The sequence below is a fragment of the Saccostrea echinata genome, unplaced genomic scaffold, assembly GCF_033153115.1.
Source record: "Saccostrea echinata isolate AGI-Se365-2 ecotype Australia unplaced genomic scaffold, CSIRO_AGI_Sech_v1 ptg000054l, whole genome shotgun sequence".
NCBI classification, from domain to species: Eukaryota; Metazoa; Mollusca; class Bivalvia; order Ostreida; family Ostreidae; genus Saccostrea; species Saccostrea echinata.
Window position 1 is genome coordinate 15308687 of NW_026889803.1, and position 19341 is coordinate 15328027.

Below are 19341 nucleotides of genomic sequence, written 5' to 3' on the forward strand. Positions count from 1 at the left end.
TATCTTTGGGGCAAAGACTAGAAAATTTAGAATCTAAATACCCCAGGATGTTTTCACATAAGTTTCATCTTTTTTTGGTCCAGTGGTTCATCAGAAGAAGATTTTTAAAGATTTTTTTCTGTATGTTTCTATGTAAAACTTTGATCTCCCTTTGTGGCCTCACTCTATCTCCAGGGGCCATGATTTGAAGAATTTAAAATCTACACAACCTCAGAATGCTTTCACTTAACTTTCATCTTTTCAGATCTAGAGGTTCATAAGAAGAAGATTTTTTAAAAGATTTTTTTCTTCTATGTTCTTATGTAAAACTCTGATTCCCCATTGTGGTCCCATCCTACCCCCAGGGGCAAAGATTTGAACAATTTAGAAAATACAATACCTCAGGAAGCTTTCACCTAAGTTTTGTATTTTCTGGCTCGTTGGTTCTTGAGATTTTTAATGACTGCAACCTACGTTTGCTTTTTTTGATTATCTCCCCTTGAACAGAGGTTTGACCATTCGTTTAAACAATTTAGAATCTCCATTACAAAAGGATGCTTTGTGCCAACTTCAGTTAAAATTGGCCAAGTGGTTCTTGAGAATATTTTGAAAATGTGAAAAATTTACAGATGGATGGAAAGACAGATGCCAGGCAACGAGTGATCAGAAAAGCTCACGAGCTTTCATTTCAGGTGAGCTAGAAAAGGAAAGAATAAAATAAGAAAACAATTTTTTTCTATATATCCCAGTATCACTTCATAACAATCACAAGAAGGGTCTTTACAAATTCATCCAGAACAAACTTACATCTTCTGCTCTCCACACTTTGACAGTCCTATCCTGGGAGGCAGAGTAAATGAGGTCAGTACCACCCCATTTGATACAGGTCACCGACTGAAGGTGACCTGACAGGGTAATGTGACACTGACTCAACAGGGTGTCCCAAATCTTTATGGTACCATCCTACAAACAAGAAGCATATACCAGGTAACCTATGTACATGTATAAATAATTAGGGATATCTGTATCTAATCTTAATAAGATAAAATCAAGCTCTAAAATAATGTCATATAATTGTATTTTCTTTCTATTTATTAATGATACATAAAATGAATTTTAAAAAAAATTGAAATAAAGTTGTGCTTAATTTTACAATTTGTACTTTTACAATTTGTACTTGACATACATGTACTTGTAAGATAATGTCATGGAAATGTGGTGAAAAAATGGTGACTTAATTCATTATTTTAATTAATTAAGAACATTTTTTGCAAATGTTTTTTTCTGTTAAGGAATTTTGTTGAATAAAAACTTACTTTGGAACTGCTTGCAAGGAATCTGCATTCTGGATCTCTGAAAAATAAAGATAGCAAAATTTCTGTAGGGTTTGAATAACCTCATCAAATTCTTGTAATTAAGCATTTCAATTGTACAGTCACTCTTAGTCAATAAAATGGGGGAATACAAAAGCTCACAAAAGTCTTGTAAATTCATGAAAGCAGGTTTTAAAGAAATAGTGTTTTCAAAAATGAAGGTCTTACAAATGAAAAGGTTTCCATGACAACCAGGTTATCCACTGTTTATGTCCTGTTAGAGATTTTCCTTTCTGTTGGCCAGATTCTGGATCCCATATACAAATCTACAACACAAAAAGTATATACCACACAACCTATCAAGGCTATACACTCCAAGTATATATCTTTATACTGTAGTTCTGTGAAATTTCCAATTTTTTTCTATCCCAAAAAATGAAAAGTTAGGTGAAAGAAAAGCAGATACATAGACAAACTATATGAAATAAATTTAAAGTTCACTATCCCTCTGTTCACACATGTAAAATTTTGCTTTATTGCTTGTGATTTTCCAAAAGGAATCCAATTTATAACTAAAATGCACACAATTTCAGCATACACTGCAGGCAAATTTTGACAAAAATTCCCTTTTTTCCTCAACAATTTCATAGAGGAACAATATAATTTATCCTAAAAAGAGTTACCTCTCTTATCAGAGGGTCAATGAACCTTAACTTTCTTATAAAATCTTAGTCCTATACTTAAATCAAGAAAGTTAAAAGATGTTCCAAAGTATCACTTCTTTTGAGTAAAACTTACTTGACTGTTTTTACAACCTGAGGCTAACTTCCTGCCATCAGGTGACCAAGCTATGCATAACACCCAGTGTTTATGACCTGAAAGGAAGATACCCAGAACTCACTTTTTGCAAATCTGAATGAAGTTCTAAAAGACATTGGACTTAAAATTAATGTTGAGGTAATTTGATAAAATAAGCATCTGACCTTTGCAAGTATGTTGAGGAGTTTCTGTTTGGACATCCCAAAACCGTACAGTTGTATCACCCGAACCACTAGCCAAATACCTGAAAGACGAAGTAGGGTGAAATCAGAAATTTAAACTAGAAACTCATTGCAAGCAATGAGAGGTCTTCCGTCCGATTTTGAAAATAAAAACATAAATTCAAGCTGAAAAAATGAAGAAAAAAAAAATCAAACACTCTGGAGATTTAACCCTGGTCATCAGCGTGAAAATCAAACGCCATTTCACCTCCCGCTTCAAAGTGAAAATGACGAATATCAAGAGTTTGGATTTATCAATTTGAAAACAAATTATATATTTAGTATTTTGAAAAGAGGCTGTCTTAACCCTACAAATATTTCAGAAAAATATTGAAGTTGAAACAATAGATTTTTTAAATTCGCTTCCAGTAGCGACCGGAACTAACGACGACACATGAAAAGGTCCCTTCGCCAATCTAGAAATCATGTTCTATCATCTCTAACCCCCCCCCCCCCCCCAAAAAAAAACAAAAACAAAAACAAAAACAAAAAAACTCTCACCATCATTTATAAAGATGAGAACGTAAATTTAAGCAAACAAATTCGGGATTAAACCCAGATCGCCTTCGTGAAAATTCAATATGGAAACCACTACACGAGCGCAATTTTACCAGCTATCATCGATGTTTACTTTCTATCATTGCCTGAAGTAACGAGAGTCAGGGAGGTTAAAAAATTTTGGGTTTTTTTTCAGTATAGTTGGAATTATAGAATGAGAGCTAGCTAGACAAATTTTGTGCAAGCAGATTTACATCGGAATTCGTTACTTGAGTTTAAACATTAACAAATAGTCTATTACTGATGAACTGGTGATACTGTTTACTTCTTTATTCTTTGTGTATTCAATTTTTTATTCCATGCAATTCCATATATCTGTATTTCATACAAACGTGTCCGTGTAATCTTTTTCTGCATTTCTGCATTAGAACCATTTTTCTACTATGAAAGAAGAGTCAGGGTACATTATTTTGCACCAAAATTCACGAGTAAATCTTCGCGCCTTTTATTTGAAATGTATGTTCTATTGAATTGTCTCCATTCTCATATATATTATCATATGTACCGTACAAATTACTCGTTTTATTGCATTTGGAGGTCAGAATATTTCTGTTTTTTTGACAGATTATCCATTTCATAATCTGCCAGATCTAAAAATTCCTTCATATTTCATTGATCCTTATGATAGTTTCGTTTAACAAGACACTCGGCTGTCTCCGTAAACTCCGACCTGCCAATCGGCAATCCTCGACTGACTCCACTACGCTCCATACAAACCTCGGAAGTGATTGGTGGAGAAATATGCATCAAACCGATTACATTTCTCCGCTGGAAACAGCCTTGTAACTCATTTCATATTTTACTCTGCATAAAGTTCTTCAAACATTTTTTTCTCTTCTCTAATTCTTCCTTGTATATTGGTTTTGATCACAACATCATGTAAGTAATTTTTGAAAGCAAACCATAGTGTTGGGTGTGCTTCAAAGTAACTCAGACTTCAAAGGTATAACATTTGGAGGAATTTCAATTAAGATCACATGACTGTATCAGCAACATGGTAGAACACCATTGACGTCCGAGGTTAGTGTGCGAGGAACGAACCATCCGAGGAGCTCCGAGTGCCGACCTGCTCGTCGGAGTTAACGAAGACAGCCGCCATTTTGGACCCGCTTCAAATTTTAAAATGCGAATATCTAGAGTTTGGATCTATCAATTTTTAAATAAATTATATATTAAGCTTTTTTGGAAATGCCTCTATTAACCCTACCTATATCAAAGAAAAATATTGAAAAACAAAAAAGTTAAAAAATTCGACTTTTTAAATTCGCATCCAGTAACGACCGGAAGTACCGACGACGAACGAAAAGTCACGTCCCGGCTAGTATATATCACAATCTATAATCCCTGAAAGTTTCACATTGATATCTTTTACCGTTCTTGAGATTATCAGCGGACAAAATGTCTTTTTATATTCAGAAAATGGCCCGTAACTTGGCACCGGAAGTGGTTTTCCAAAAAATCTCTCGGATAAAATAACTTCAGATTACAACACATTGTTCCTGCAAATTTCAGTAAATTTCATTCAGTAGTCTCTGAGAAATCGCGTGCACAAAATTAGAAAGTCAAAAAAATAATAAGAAGAACTAGATACTCGTTGCGAGCAACGAGAGGTCTTCCGTACGAATTACCATCCTTAAATGTGATATTCTTTGCAAGTAAAATTACATTTTTATCTGCTTGTAGTAAAGACACCTAAAAATTTAACATGGGTCTTTAAAAAGATTTTTTTATTTATAAGAGCACAGAATTCACAACGAGAAAGAAAAAACTACCAACATCATTGATAAACATGAAAATTTAAATTCAAGCAAAAAAATCAGATATAGTCGGGATTAAACTAAGAAAGCCTGCGTGAAAATGTAATATTGAAACCAATGCATTTGCGCAATGTACCAGCCATCATCGATGTTTATCTTGCACTCATTGCCTGAAATAACGAGTGTCAGGCAGGTTATTTTTTCCATAGTGCGGAATTACCTGATGAAAGCTAGCCAGCTAAATTATGTGCAAGTACTAGAAGATTTACATTGGAATTTCTTACTTCAGTTTTAACAATAACTGTTAGCTGTAAGCAGAAGAAATAATCTGTTACTGAAGAAAGCTATTAAAAACTATTGTGTTTACTTCCTTTATTCTTTATGCATTCAGCTTTTTATTCTATGCAATTCCAAATACAAACATGTCCGTGTAATCTTTTTCTGTACTTCTACACTACTGCATCAGTCCATTTGTCTACAATAAAAGGTGGGTCACGACACATTATTTTGCGCCAAACGTCATGAGCAAATCTTAGCGCTTTTTCGTTAGGATGTGAATGTATGTGATAGCTTCAATGAAATTTTAAAAAGTGCGTTCTTATAGCCTGATTTTCGAGTCTAAGAATGTATATTTATCATACTGTACATATAACTTACCGTATACGGGCACGTAACACTAAAGCAGTGAATTCACTAAGTTTTCCTACATGTTTCATATTCCTGTTTACCCCAAAAGTGGACTATTCCAATTAGTAACACATTCATGAAAAGACTGGAATGTTTTCCTACAAAACACGTTTGGCCGTACGACAGTCAAGGAAAATGATACCTTTTATGTTCAGTAACCTGCATCTATAAAGGAATATTAATATCAACTTCATTAAACAATCTTCCTAATTTTTTTTTCTAATTTTTGTCGTTTTCTATTCATGTTATATGACACAAGCTCTGTATGTATTTGCCACGTAATTATTTTCTTAAAATATTGATTGCTTATCCAACAATGCCTTCACATTTCATTGATCCTTATGGTAGTTTCATTGAACCAGGCGCTCGGCTTTCTCCGTAAACTCCGACCTGCTCGTTGGCGTTTACGGAGACAGCCGCCATTTTGGTCCTCGCTTCAAATTTTAAAATGTGAATATCTAGAGTTTGGATTTATTAATTTTAAAACAAATTATAATTAAACCTTTTCAGAAGTGTTTTTATAAACCTTTTTGATATCAAAGAAAAATATTGAAAAACAAAAAAGTTTTAAAAAATCGACTTTTTAAATTTGCATCCGGTAACGACCGGAAGTGTTGACGACGAACAAAAGGTCCCATCCTGGCTAGTAATAATCATGATCTATAATCCCTGAAAGTTTCACATTGAAATCTTTTACCGTTCTTGAGATTATCCGCGGACAAAATGTCTTTTCAAATTCAGAAAATGGTCCGTAACTTGGCATCGGAAGTGAATTTCTAAAGATTCTCTCGAATAAAATGACTTCAGATTAAAACACATTGTTTCTGCGAATTTCATTAAAATCCATCCAGTAGTCTTTGAGAAATCGCGTGCACAAAATTAGATGGGCGGAAAAATAATAATAAGAAGAAACAGTAGAATCACTATAAGGTCTTCCGTGAAGACAGAAGACCTTAATAATAATAATAAGAAACAATAGAATCACTATAAGGTCTTCCGTGAAGACGGAAGACCTTAATAAAATATTCTGCCCTTTCGCCTTATCAATCCTGTGCCTAAATCATTTGTATTATGGACAAGTAATAAAGCATCTATAGATACATCATTTAGTATATCAATTGTGGAAGCTAGTAAGAATATAAATTTTTCTATCTCCAGATTCACCTGATTAAAAATGTAGATCAGCATCAAAACCATACATCTGGCAAAGGCTCTATGCACAAGATTACTTTATTACCAGTATGTGTGCAAGTTTGGTTTTGATACCACTTAAAACAAACTTGTATTAAACATCTATGTTGACTTAAAAAGTTAAGTGCATCACTGGAAGATATATTAGACTAAGTATAAAAAAAAGCACCTAGCAAAAAATTTGGTTTTTGTAAATATACAGAGAGATTGAGCAATGGTCATGGCAATATTAGTAAACCTAATAATAATCATAAACCGTTACATAAACCCTCCAATGTGGAGTATCACCATACAGGAGATGTGAAAGCATGAAGAGAGAGAAAAAAATCAACTGGTTTCTTGCTTTACCTTCATTGTCATTGCAATACTGGTATATATCAATGTATAAGGCCAACAATAAACAAGAGGCCCATGGGCCACATCGCTCACCTGAGCACATTGGCTAGGCAAAAGCACAAATCAGTTCAGTATTGAAAAGATTACCTGGGGTTTGGGGGGGAGGGGGGGCTTGAATTTTAAACTACCTGATGATGCTTCCATGTCAATATAACAAATGGCTTTATTGTACTTGTAAAGATTTTTAAAAAATTTTCCCATATATTCCTTTGTAAAAATTTGATCCTCCATTGTGGCTCCTCCCTCTCTCAGGGGTCATCATTTGAACTTGAATCTACACTACCTGAGGATGCTTCCATATCAATATGACTAAACATAGCTTTCCTGTACTTGAGAAGAAATATTTTCTCTATATGTTCTTATGTAAAACTTTCGATCCCCCAATGGGCCCCATCCAACCCCTGGGGGTCATCATTTGAACAAAATTGAATCTACACTACCTGAGGATGCTTCCATATCAAAATGACTAATCATGGTTTGTAGTTCTTCAGAAGAAGATATTTCCCTATATATTTCTACTTAAGACTTTGATCCTCCATTGTGGCCCGTTCCTTCCCACGGGGGTCATGATTTGAACAAAACAGAATCTACACTACCTGAGGATGCTTCCATATAAATATGATCAATCAGGGCTTTGCTGTTTCTGAGAAGAAGATTTTTAAAATTTTTCCTATACATTTCTATGTAAAACCTTGATCCTCCATTGTGGCCCCGCCCTATCCCCGGGGGTCATGATTTGAATAAATTTGAATCTATACTACCTGTGGATGTTTCCATATAAATATGAACAATCTGGGCTTTGCTGTTCCTGGGAAGAAGGTTTTTCCTATATATTTCTATGTACAACTTTGATAGTCCATTGCAGCCCTGCCCTACCCCCGGTGGTCATGATTTGAACAAACTTGAATCTACACTACCTGAGAACGCTTCCATATAAATATGACTCATCATGGCTTTGCTTTTCTTGAGAAGAAGATTTTTAAAGATTTTTCCTATATATTATTTCTATATAAAACTTTGATCCTCCATTGTGGCCCCGCCCTACCCCTGGGGGTCATGATTTGAACAAACTTGAATCTACACTACCTGAGGACGCTTCCATATAAATATGACTCATCATGACTTTGTGGTTCTTGATAAGAAGATTTTTAAAGATTTTTCCTATATATTTCTATGTAAAACTTTGATCCTCCATTGTGGCCATGCCCTACCCTCGGGGGTCATAGTTTGTACAAACTTGAATCTACACTACCTGAGGATGCTTCCATATAAATATGACCCATCATGGCTTTGCTGTTCTTGAGAAGAAGATTTTTAAAGATTTTTCCTAAATATTTCTATGTAAAACTTTGATCCTCCATTGTGGCCCCGCCCTACCCCTGGGGGTCATGATTTGAATAAATTTGAATCTACACTACCTGTGGATGTTTCCATATAAATATTACTCATCATGACTTTGCTGTTCTTGAGAAGAAGATTTTTAAAGATTTTTCCTATAAATTTCTATGTAAAACTTTGATCCTCCATTGTGGCCGCGCCCTACCCCTGGGGTCATGATTTTAACAAACTTGAATCTACACTACCCGAAGATGCTTCCATATAAATATTACTCATCATGACTTTGCTGTTCTTGAGAAGAAGATTTTTAAAGATTTTTCCTAAATATTTCTATGTAAAACTTTGATCCTCCATTGTGGCCATGCCCTACCCCTGGGGGTCATGATTTGAATAAATTTGAATCTACACTACCTGTGGATGTTTCCATATAAATATTACTCATCATGACTTTGCTGTTCTTGAGAAGAAGATTTTTAAAGATTTTTCCTATATATTTCTATGTAAAGCTTTGATCCTCCATTGTGGCCCCGCCCTACCCCCGGGGGTCATTGTTTGAACAAACTTGATTCTACACTACCTGATGATGCTCCCATATAAATATGACCCATCATGGCTTTGCTGTTCTTGAGAAGAAGATTTTTAAAGATTTTTCCTATATATTTCTATGTAAAACTTTGATCCTCCATTGTGGCCCCGCCCTACCCCCGGGGGTCATGATTTGAACAAATTTGAATCTACACTACCTGAGGATGCTTCCATATAAATATGACTCATCATGGCTTTGCTGTTCTTGAGAAGAAGATTTTTAAAGATTTTTCCTATATATTTCTATGTAAAACTTTGATCCTCCATTGTGGCCCCGCCCTACCCCCGTGGGTCATGATTTGAACAAACTTGAATGTACACTACTTGAGGATGCTTCCACATGAGTTTCATCTTTCCTGGCCGTATGGTTCTTGAGAAGAAGATTTTTAAATGTTGCCATTATTTTTTCACTAATTCCTAATTATCTCCCCTTGAAAGAGGGCGTGGCCCTTCATTTGAACAAACTTGAATCCCCTTTACCCAAGGATACTTTGCGGCAAGTTTGGTTGAAATTGGCCCAGTGGTTCTTGAGAAGAAGTCGAAAATGTGAAAAGTTTACAGACAGACAGACAGACAGACGGACAGACAGACAGACGGACAGACAGACGGACGCCGGACAAAATGTGATCAGAAAAGCTCACTTGAGCTTTCAGCTCAGGTGAGCTAAAAATGATTTGTTTGATGTACTCTGTCTGACCTGTCATAATCACCCCTTCCCAATCATTATTTTCAGTACTTCAATTTTTTTTTGGGGGGGGGGGGGCAGGGAAATAGACATTGTTTCATTTTTTAAGTTAAAGCTTATATTATTTTTCTAGAACGCTTTTATTGATTGAAAGTTTTTATAGCAATAAATATTAAATTTGTCTAGCTGTCCAGTATATAATGAAAATATTAATAAATTTCTAAGTCTGTGATTTTTATGACAATTATCAACTTGTTAGGTACTGCAAAAAAAAAAAAATTCCTAGCTATCCATCTTGAGAAATGTGGGTTGGAGTACATCAAACAAAAATATTTTTGATGATGGTTTAGATGCAAAGCAATACAGGTATATTCAATGAATAAATCATCTTCGCTAGCCAAGTGTCGGATTCATTTACCCTCATTTCCCCCTTGAGGGTAAATGAATCAGATACTTGGCTAGTGAAGATGTGAATAAATGTAAACATTTCATACCTTCCATCAGGACTAAATGATACAGAAATGACAGCTTCTGCATGGCCAGGGATTGTACTGGTACACCTTGTTACTGCCCTCACTCTAAATATAGCCTGAGGAAGGTAAACAATATCCAGGACCTGCTCTGTGTTCTCTAAGGCTTTAGCATCCAGTGCCTTCACGAGGCTGTCAGTAACTTCAACATCATTGACAAAGAAAGAGTAAGGGATAGGATCTTCCTGAAAGCAGAAAAAAAGAAAAAAGGATAATTCAGTGCATTGGATAACACACATATATAGAGCCTTTTAAGTTTAGATGATACCTTACATTTGTTAACAAAGCATTGCAGATCATCTGCAGTTTTTCTGCTGTGATATTTAAAGGTAAATCAAATGCATTTCCTGTGACATCTCCACTTTCACTTTTGAACTGAGCCAAAATTCTCTTTTCATCTGAATCAGCTTCTTCTGCCATTCTGTAAACAAAATTCAAATAAAATTCATGGAGAATGCATTCATAAGAATAACAAAATGATAAGGACCGCCCAACAATCCTCTTAAGAATTAACTATCACAAGTAATAACTAAATCATCAGTATCTTAACAAGAAGTATAAATTTATAAAGTAACCAATAAAAAGGAAGATGCTTATAAAATATTTGATATTTCCAATTTTTGTGCTAGCATTGCAGAAAATTAAAATGGGCACCTAATTCTAATCTACACAAGTTCAATGAACAGTCCACTGAATTGGCTGATAGATTTAAAAAGATTTTTATATTAATAATATAAAGTGGAAAATGATCAAAATGTATTGAATTTTTCTTTCATGTGGATTTTTTTTAATCATAGTAAACCCATGGTTGATGAGTTCCTCTCTGAATGGTGAAAGAGGAAAGAAGTGTAATCAACCATGGGATTCCATGCTGAAGATCCGTTATTATTCATTTAATTTGCACTCATTTTCAGAACAACATTAATTGTATGCCAAAAAATCTATATTAAGCAGATCTTTTTTATCCTGAAACTTAGATAGAACGTTCTATCCTTAAAATGATATTGTCCTACGGACCCGGTTTAACGATAGAATTCGTTCCGTGTATTGGTAATGTTGCAAAATAAACACGGGCAATAACTCGTACTCTGTGCATTTTCTATGAATAATCAAGAGAGTTCCGAATGTCAACATGGCGTTAAATTTGAAGTGAGGAAAAAACGATGAGAAAATGAATTGAATTTTCGTATTTATATGGATTATTTTTTAGGTTAAAAGGCATATACAATCTCAAAAAGGTTTGTTATGATTAATTTGGTAGTTATTTTCAGTGCAACTCCTTTTGTATTCTTCAAAATCATTTAAGAGTGGATCCATTCCGATTTGCTACATTGCAAGTATATAGGACGTATTCTAACTGTGGTGAGGGCTTGTCCCGAGACACAGTTAGATTATTCTAACTATCCTGAAACTCTGCTACTAAGATTATTATGGACGATGAGTGCCAATCCCAAGATAGTTTCAACTTACATTTATTAAGAATTCAATGACAAGATTAGGTTAATGGCAAACAAATTTAACTGAATTTTCATTTGTTGTACAGGAAAAACTTGTTTAAAGTAAGAAATTGACATTTAGTACAGTTTCTGTACTCTTTGATTGACATTTAGTACAGTTTCTATACTCTTTGAGAAGAAAAACCGAATTTCCTCGATTTCATTGCAGAATCAGCTCAATTAAATTACAAATTACATTAAATGAACTCTTTTTAACTGACATATGTTATAAGAAAAAGTTTCCAAAACAGAAAGGAAAGTTACATTTGGTTAGATCAGCGTTCTCACACAAAATTTTAAGGCAGCAAAGTTTCCTATGGTTTAGAAATGATGGAAAACATGTGGTTCCGGTGCACGATTATATTAATGCATACTTTAAATGGGTAGGTGAACAGCATATCAAAGACTACAATTCTTTCGATGAAAGGATAAAAAATTGATTTTAAAATGCTTAGACATTACCCCCTTTAATTTTTTTTGCTTTCCGAAGGTGATTTCTGTTACATATCAGAGTTGTTTGTTGTTAGAGTTAACTTTTTACAAAAAAATGTCACTTGGCAGAACACTGGTTTCTCTGACATCTACGCCGTTTACTTGCTTATGTAGAAGTCATGCTGTGCGTTCAACTCATAAAATAGCTGGTATGTGTTTGTATGAAATGAAAAATTCAGTCATTTTGTCTCAAGTTGATGTTAAACTTGCGATCTTTCTAAACTTAGTGGAGGAAATTCGAAATTATGGAAAGCACTTGGTGAAACCACTAACGTAATATAATATTATAATAATAAACGTCCCTGGTGAAATGATTACACATTTAAACTAGGTCTTTGTCGAGTCCTAGCTAAGATACATCATACCAAAATTAGGTGGATTGGTTTTTTCAGGGATGAAGACCTGTTTAAGGAGAGAGAAATGTGACAGTCAGGCAGAATTGATTGTAGACTACATGACTAGTCATTCAGTTGGCCCATATTCGAATACTGGTCTGGTCGGTTGCATTTTCTTCTTGCCAGTTACTAAATCAATTACATATGAAATATGTGGAGATAATGAACAGTATTCAAGCTCAAAAGTCCATTAAACATTACAAAATAGGAGCAAAGCAAACACGGACCTCTTAGACATCAGAGGTGGGATCAGGTGCCATGGAGGAGTGAGCATCCCCTGCCGACGGGTCACACCCACCATGTGCTCCTTGTCATGATCGGGAAATAACGGAAAAATTCGTTGATAATTCAGTGTGTAAATAATGGCCTAACAATTGGAATGAAAAAAGTCAGTCAGCATTTGACTTAATGATAGATTGTATTTGCTGACAAGGTCATTGTATCGACCATAGAACTTACGAAATGATGACTTTAAAAGAGACTGCTGATATTCTTGTTTCATCAACTTGTTTGTCAATAACTTACCTCTTTTTAGAAATTGTTCATACATAGAGCGTGCTCTGGCATATCGAATCAACTGTTTATTTAGACACCTAACACAGATCTGCAGATATGACACATAGATTGTCCAGAGATTTCTCTGACTCATATCCCCGTTTTATTTCAGAGAGTGCACCATATTGGAAACATGGAATGATATAATTTGCCATGTCCGGTTGTGAAAACACTTTAGTTCAGTTGTGAAGAATAATTTTACTTGATGTTATTCACTGATCTGTGTCTTAAATTGTTTACACACGTGAAATAAAATCATTAGGAAAAGGGTTCTTAGGAGGGGAGGATATAAAATTTGACCTTAATGGTTTGAGTGATAATGGTTTATATACTGTCTGCAAATTAATGAGGAGTCGAGAATGTTATATTAATAATATTTATTGATGATAAAAATCCATAATGTAAGGTAAAGTGACAATTCCCTGAAAGAATCAAAATACACTTTTACAAAAATACATATATTTGTTAATATACAACTGCAATAAATGACACTGCCTTTGAATTAAATGAAATTATGAAATGAGAAACAATATAACAGATGTTAAACAAAACTTGCATACATAGGATAAATTAATCATGTATACAATCAGTAAACAATAGTTAGATAATTGTAATTTTTATGAAAATTTGGTCTCTGTATATCAAGACAGCAGTTACCATAAAAGTTTAAATAAACAATTTACTAAATTGTTAATAATTGTTGTAAAAAAAATGATATCACAATTGCAGTGCACTTGTTATGTTGCATTAAGCAAAATTTTGTATTTCATGATGAGCCAATTATAATTATACTGTAACAGGAGAGGAGAAAAATGTGATGGACAGATCAGGATTTGAACCTGGGCCCCCTGAATCTCCAGTCAGGTGCTCTACCAACTGAGCTATCTGGCCATGCACTGGCGTTCGAACTCGTCTGACCGCCACATTTCTCCCTCCTTAAAGGTCTTCGGCCCCTGAAGACACCAACCCAAGCTCTTCCTTGGCAGGTCTTTCACCTGTCACTTCCAGGGCATGGCACAGCACCAAATGTAATGGGAGAGGAGAAAAATGCAACAGACCAGACCGGGATTTGAACCCGGGCCCCCTGAATCTCCAGTCAGGTGCTCTACCAACTGAGCTATCTGGCCACCGGTGACTGCCACATTCCTCCCAACTTAAAGGTCTTCAGTCCCTGAAGACTCTAACCTAGGCTTTTTCCTGGCAGGTCCTTCACCAGTCACATCTTGGTTACGGCACCAAATCTGTAACAGGAAGGGAGAAAATGTATGGCTGGATAGGGAATCGAACCCGGGACCCTTGCATCACTAGTCAGGTGCTCTACCAACAGAGCTATCAGGCCGATGTCCATGGCACAAACCACTACAATTCAATGGATTTAAATTTTGTAAATCCAAATAAGAATATCCAAATTCTTACAATGTTGTTCACTTGAAATATATCAGATGCTGATGTGTAAATAAAAATATGTAAACAAAATTTATGTGAAACCCAATTACATTCAAATTTGATTTGAATAGGTTAGGAATATACCTGTACCAGTCAGGACCAAAGAATTCCAGCTTTACAGTGTGATATATACTCTGAACTTGAAAATTAATGTGTTTTGAGACAGCACAATACAAGACAAACATCACATATTTATGGTCCAGTTCAAGGCAAAACTGAGTATTGCATGAAATAGGGTTCTGCGTTGCATAAAAGTTTTCATTTGGCCACAGATTTTGTCATACCAAGTCTGACCACAATATGCACTGCAGTATTTTAACATACTATGAGTTATATGAGTTTATTGAGATTGAAATACGTAAAGAAAAAGTTATTAGGATTTTCAACTCACTTTGACATATCCATATTATTCAAGATACTGATATTCTAGATACCAAAGTTTAATTGTACTTTTTATATGATTTTTCAGCTCGTAGCTTATCATTGTCATCAGCTCAATACTCAGAAGACAATAAAGACTACAAGATAAATCCTGAATTCGTCAACAGAAATGACAGGTATGATGGAAATTATAATTGCTTTAGTTAAATAACAGGGTTGTCCCTAAGACCCGGGGGCCGGGGAATTTCCCCGTCTATAATGATGTGATCCCCCAGTTATTTTGGTATGCTTCCTAAACTCCCAGTTAGGGGATGAACCCTAGATCCCCTTCTACTTTTTAAATGTCCCCTTCTAATTCAATTCTTAGGGACAACCCTGAATAACATTATGAGAAACTACTACTCAAAGACAAACTTAGAAGGGATGTATTTGAAATCTTTATGTTAATTTTTTTTAACATTTACAAATTCAGTAATTAATACATTTTTTACCCTTTAGGTGTCTAGAGTATATGAATGTTTCTCCTAGACGAAAAGGATGGAGATTTCAGCAACCTTCACGAAACTTTTATTACAAGTGAGTATTACTAGGTTTGCTATACATGGAAAGTCTTATAATTTACTTAATGGATACCCAATGAAGGTAATTCAAGTTTTAGGCCACTGTAGTGAAGAAAAAGCAAATATATATAAGCAGGACTTTTAATTTGGTGCCTTTGGAAATGTCCTGTGTGATTTAATTAATGACCAGCAATTTTTAATGTAACATAGTACTAATTCAATATAATAATACCACATAGTAAATGGCCTTCCTTTTGCACAAAATTTTGAATGTATGGTATATATATATATATATATATATATATTTGAATGTATGGTATATATATATATATATATATATATATATATATATATATATATATATATATATATATATATATATATATATATATATATATTTGTAGACTCCATATTAATCCTACCTCCAACAAAATAGAGGCGTACCTAGAACATTCCTCAGGGAGGAAAGTTGTTTATGCTTCTTCATCAGAATGGGCCATAAGACAGTTTTTATACAGGTATTGTTCATTAATTTGTTTCTGTTTTTATACAGGTATTGTTCAATAATTTGATTCTGTTTAGTGCAAAAATGAGGAGAATTAGGTTTTATCCTAATGAATAGAAACAACAATTAACAAAATAAACTTTAATTACTCTCCAATGTTTAAAATTAAAGCTATGAAGAAAATGTGTTTAATATTCAAAGCTGAATTAATACATTATGATTAAAACAGCTGATTCAGTAAAAACTCTGTGTGGTTTTTTTTGTGTAACATGAACATCTTTATTTTGTGTTATATAGTGCCAGAGATGTGTCAGCAGCTGTCAATACTGGGCGCGTGTTTGCTGATCGCTGTCAAAAAGCCGGCATTGTCAATGTGTATTATGACCCAGTCTCAGACAGTCACGGAGGGGAAAAGGTACATTCAGACCTGAAGATTTTTTTTGAGTTACTTTCAAAGCTAAAATTTAACAGTTTTTTTTTTTTTTTTAAATTCTTTATAATATTTAATATGCTCTGCATACATCTAGATTAGTGATACTAAGGTACTATTGATTTCAAAATAATGGTAGGTACATAGCTGATTCTCTTTCAATTTCCTTAAAGATGGCTAACATTAAAAGAGGTTACTTTTAAGTTCTCTCAGTAAATAAGTATTACTGTAGATAAAGGCAGTGCTGAATGCTTTGGAGGAAGCTGGAATAGAGATCGGAGAAGAGGCGGTCCATGAAGGAGAATTTAAACCTGGAATCAAATACGATGGCAAAAACCGTGTGGGAGAGAAGCACCGGCCTGATGACATACAGATTGTATAATCTTTTATATGTAAATGTGTTCTTCATAGAAATTTGGATATGTCATTAAAAAAATTGCTTAAAAAAATTGAGAGTGTATCTAAGTTATCTTTCTTGTGGTGAATGTCAAGGATATATGGTTCTAGGATTATATCTAATAAAAGAACTGGGCTTTCTCCATTTAATAGAGCTAAATTAGTCCCCTATTGGTGAAAATGGAGAAGACCATTGGTTTCCTCTTCGTCTGTCTGTCTGTCAGTCAGTCTGTCCCACTGGCCAAATAAATCTATAAATAGAAAAAGGTTGGTTTACCAGACTTTCTTTCTAGAATTTTGCATATATTGAGCTCATTTTGGGCATATGTATCTTGATGAGTAACAGATCAAGTTTGCAATGATTTTGACAGAACTGAGCCTTAGTGGTATGAGACTCGCAATGCTTGTTCAATTATTGTTCATTGAATTAAGTACAATTGAACTTCGATATCTCAAACACTGATATACCATGGATAAGTGATCTGGAAGTCCCAAAACTTATTATGTAAGTAATTTACCCTTGAATTCTTGAATATCTAGAAGTTTTCTCTGTCCCATTGAGTTTGAGATAACGAGGTTTGACTGTAAAGATAGTTAGTCTCAACTTTTACAAAGATACTACCCTTATCAATTTGTATTAATTAACAGCATATAATGTAAGAGATTAAAGGCACTTCAAAATATATTTACAGTTCAAAGATCTGAATTTCTATGTCTCATTGCCCTTTGAACTTTTAAATATTTTACCTTGAGTAAGATGATGACACAACCATGAGCTCATCAGTAACATAGGCAAGCTGGTTTTCTTTGAATTCTTTCCAATCTAGAGTTCACAGTTATAGCACAGAGGCCATTTCATTATGTCATCCAGTGACCTTGAACTTTGACTAAGGTCAGTATTATGACACACCCTTAGGTTGTGAAGTTTGATTACAGTTCAAGAGTCATGGCCTGGACACATTTTGTGATGGACAGATTTAGTGACAACAATCCAAACACTAACATAACGCCTTCATCTAGAAGTATAATAAGAAGAATTTCGGGTAAGACAATATACCCCCCCCCCCCTCCCTTCCCACAAAGGGAACATGAGATTGTAACTTAGTATTTACACAACAACGAATCATATTTGATACAGACAATTACTGTCAAACTTAGTTATCTCAAATTCGATGGGACCAAGAAAAAACTTCGATATATCTGAAGGTTCGAGATAATGATGTTAAAATACATAAAGTAAAAGTGGTTCGATCTTTCAAATCACTTCGACATATCCATGGTATTTGAGATATCGATGTTCGAGATAATGAAGTTCAACTGTATTTGCTAATCCAAATATATAGTTACTTTTGGCATGGAAGTCTCTCTGTCTTAGTATCGTCTCCAGACCACATAATTAACATTAAAGTGTGTTTTATACCTTAGCTTAATGCCATACCTCGAAGGACAAGGATATTGAGTGATGGTATGTTAAATTTCGATGTATGCATTGTAAAGTTAACAGTGTGAGGGCATGTCCTTAGCTGCAGATCTGTGGGTCTTTTCAGACCGGCGAGCTACAGATCTGTAACTACCATTTTCAAGATACAGGTTAGTGAGTGGTTTCTTGAAGTTTATACATGTATTTGTTAACTTAATCAAAGAGGTCGGACTCTTTTGCAGTATACTCTTTACATTTAAGGAGTATACAGTTGAGCCTCGATTATCCGCTTCACATACCAGGAAAAATTGTGGGGAACAGAATTTTACATTTATATCATATAAGTTTTATCATCCGGACGCTTCATTAACCCGGACGATTTGCTAGTACATGCCAAGAAATCTCGACCAATTTCGACAGCGATGAACTCAATAAAAGTGTAATTGATGCTAATCACCCATATTTCTCTAAGACGTGAGAGAGAATTAATGCCAGCAACTTTGAGGGGTGGATCCTAAGCTTTTAAGTTTTCTTAGTTAAAGCCTAAAACTTGAACACAAAGAGTCGTAGAAACATGGGAGCACCTGTAATGGAACTTTTGACATCTGACCTTAAAATTAGGTCAATGTCAAAGGTCATTATATAAAAAAAGAGAAATTGCTGGTGGCAATGATGTAATGTGACCAATTCTTACCCTGCATATTTCACTTTCCCTTCGAGGAAAAGGTTAACTTGAACCTCTTTACATCTTTCCTGTTACGCATTTAAAAGCAAAATTTTACATTAATATAATTTTTTTCATATCCTTCTTATTTCCATATATGCCCTATATCCAACCCATTCAACCCCATATACATCCCCAGGAAGTTTAAAGATTAAACTGGCATTACTTGTAACCAACCCCTGCTTTTGCTCTCTATCATCAGAGGGCAGGAATCAAAAATATATAATCAGGTAGTCATCTTCCTCAAACGTAAAAAAACCCTCTTTCTTGGGGGGGGGGAGGACAAAATAATTTCTTAAGTCTATTTCCTTCAGATACATGATTCTTCTCACCATTTTAAGAGGGGGTCGTGTTTTCCAGGGGTCAAAGGTCATTTATTCGGTACTTTTACATAGAACCTTTGAAATTCCCAGAACACCCCCCCCCCCCCGATCAACGCATGGAAGAAAATCTAAGGATTGCAGGTTTCGACATTTTTTTTT

General features: G+C 34.6%; 3 protein-coding genes and 1 non-coding gene across 4 annotated transcripts in view; 2 read left to right on the forward strand and 2 right to left on the reverse strand.

Annotated features, from left to right (window-relative positions):
* Positions 1-11891, reverse strand: part of LOC133171936 (notchless protein homolog 1-like) — a 36056-nt gene extending 24165 nt beyond the window's left edge. Inside the window, exons 1-8 of the mRNA XM_061306728.1 lie at positions 11820-11891; positions 10333-10480; positions 10024-10244; positions 2276-2355; positions 2091-2167; positions 1521-1618; positions 1296-1332; positions 787-942 (exon numbers count right to left, since the gene is read on the reverse strand). Of these exons, the coding sequence (XP_061162712.1) occupies positions 787-942; positions 1296-1332; positions 1521-1618; positions 2091-2167; positions 2276-2355; positions 10024-10244; positions 10333-10479 (816 nt within the window). The 5' untranslated portion in view covers position 10480; positions 11820-11891. The remainder of the gene's footprint in view (positions 1-786; positions 943-1295; positions 1333-1520; positions 1619-2090; positions 2168-2275; positions 2356-10023; positions 10245-10332; positions 10481-11819) is intronic.
* The window catches only part of LOC133205829 (uncharacterized), a 115123-nt gene that overhangs the window by 49077 nt on the left and 46705 nt on the right, over positions 1-19341 (forward strand). The gene's annotated exons all lie outside the window — the stretch shown is intronic.
* On the forward strand, positions 12102-16772 carry LOC133205833 (large ribosomal subunit protein uL18m-like). The gene is made up of 6 exons (XM_061341719.1): positions 12102-12196; positions 14913-15000; positions 15323-15400; positions 15789-15902; positions 16187-16304; positions 16552-16772. The coding sequence occupies exons 1-6, from the start codon at positions 12103-12105 to the stop codon at positions 16699-16701; spliced, it is 642 nt and encodes a 213-aa protein (XP_061197703.1). The 5' UTR covers position 12102; the 3' UTR covers positions 16702-16772.
* On the reverse strand, positions 14052-14124 carry Trnas-gga (transfer RNA serine (anticodon GGA)). The gene has a single exon. It is a non-coding gene; the product is annotated as a tRNA-Ser (tRNA).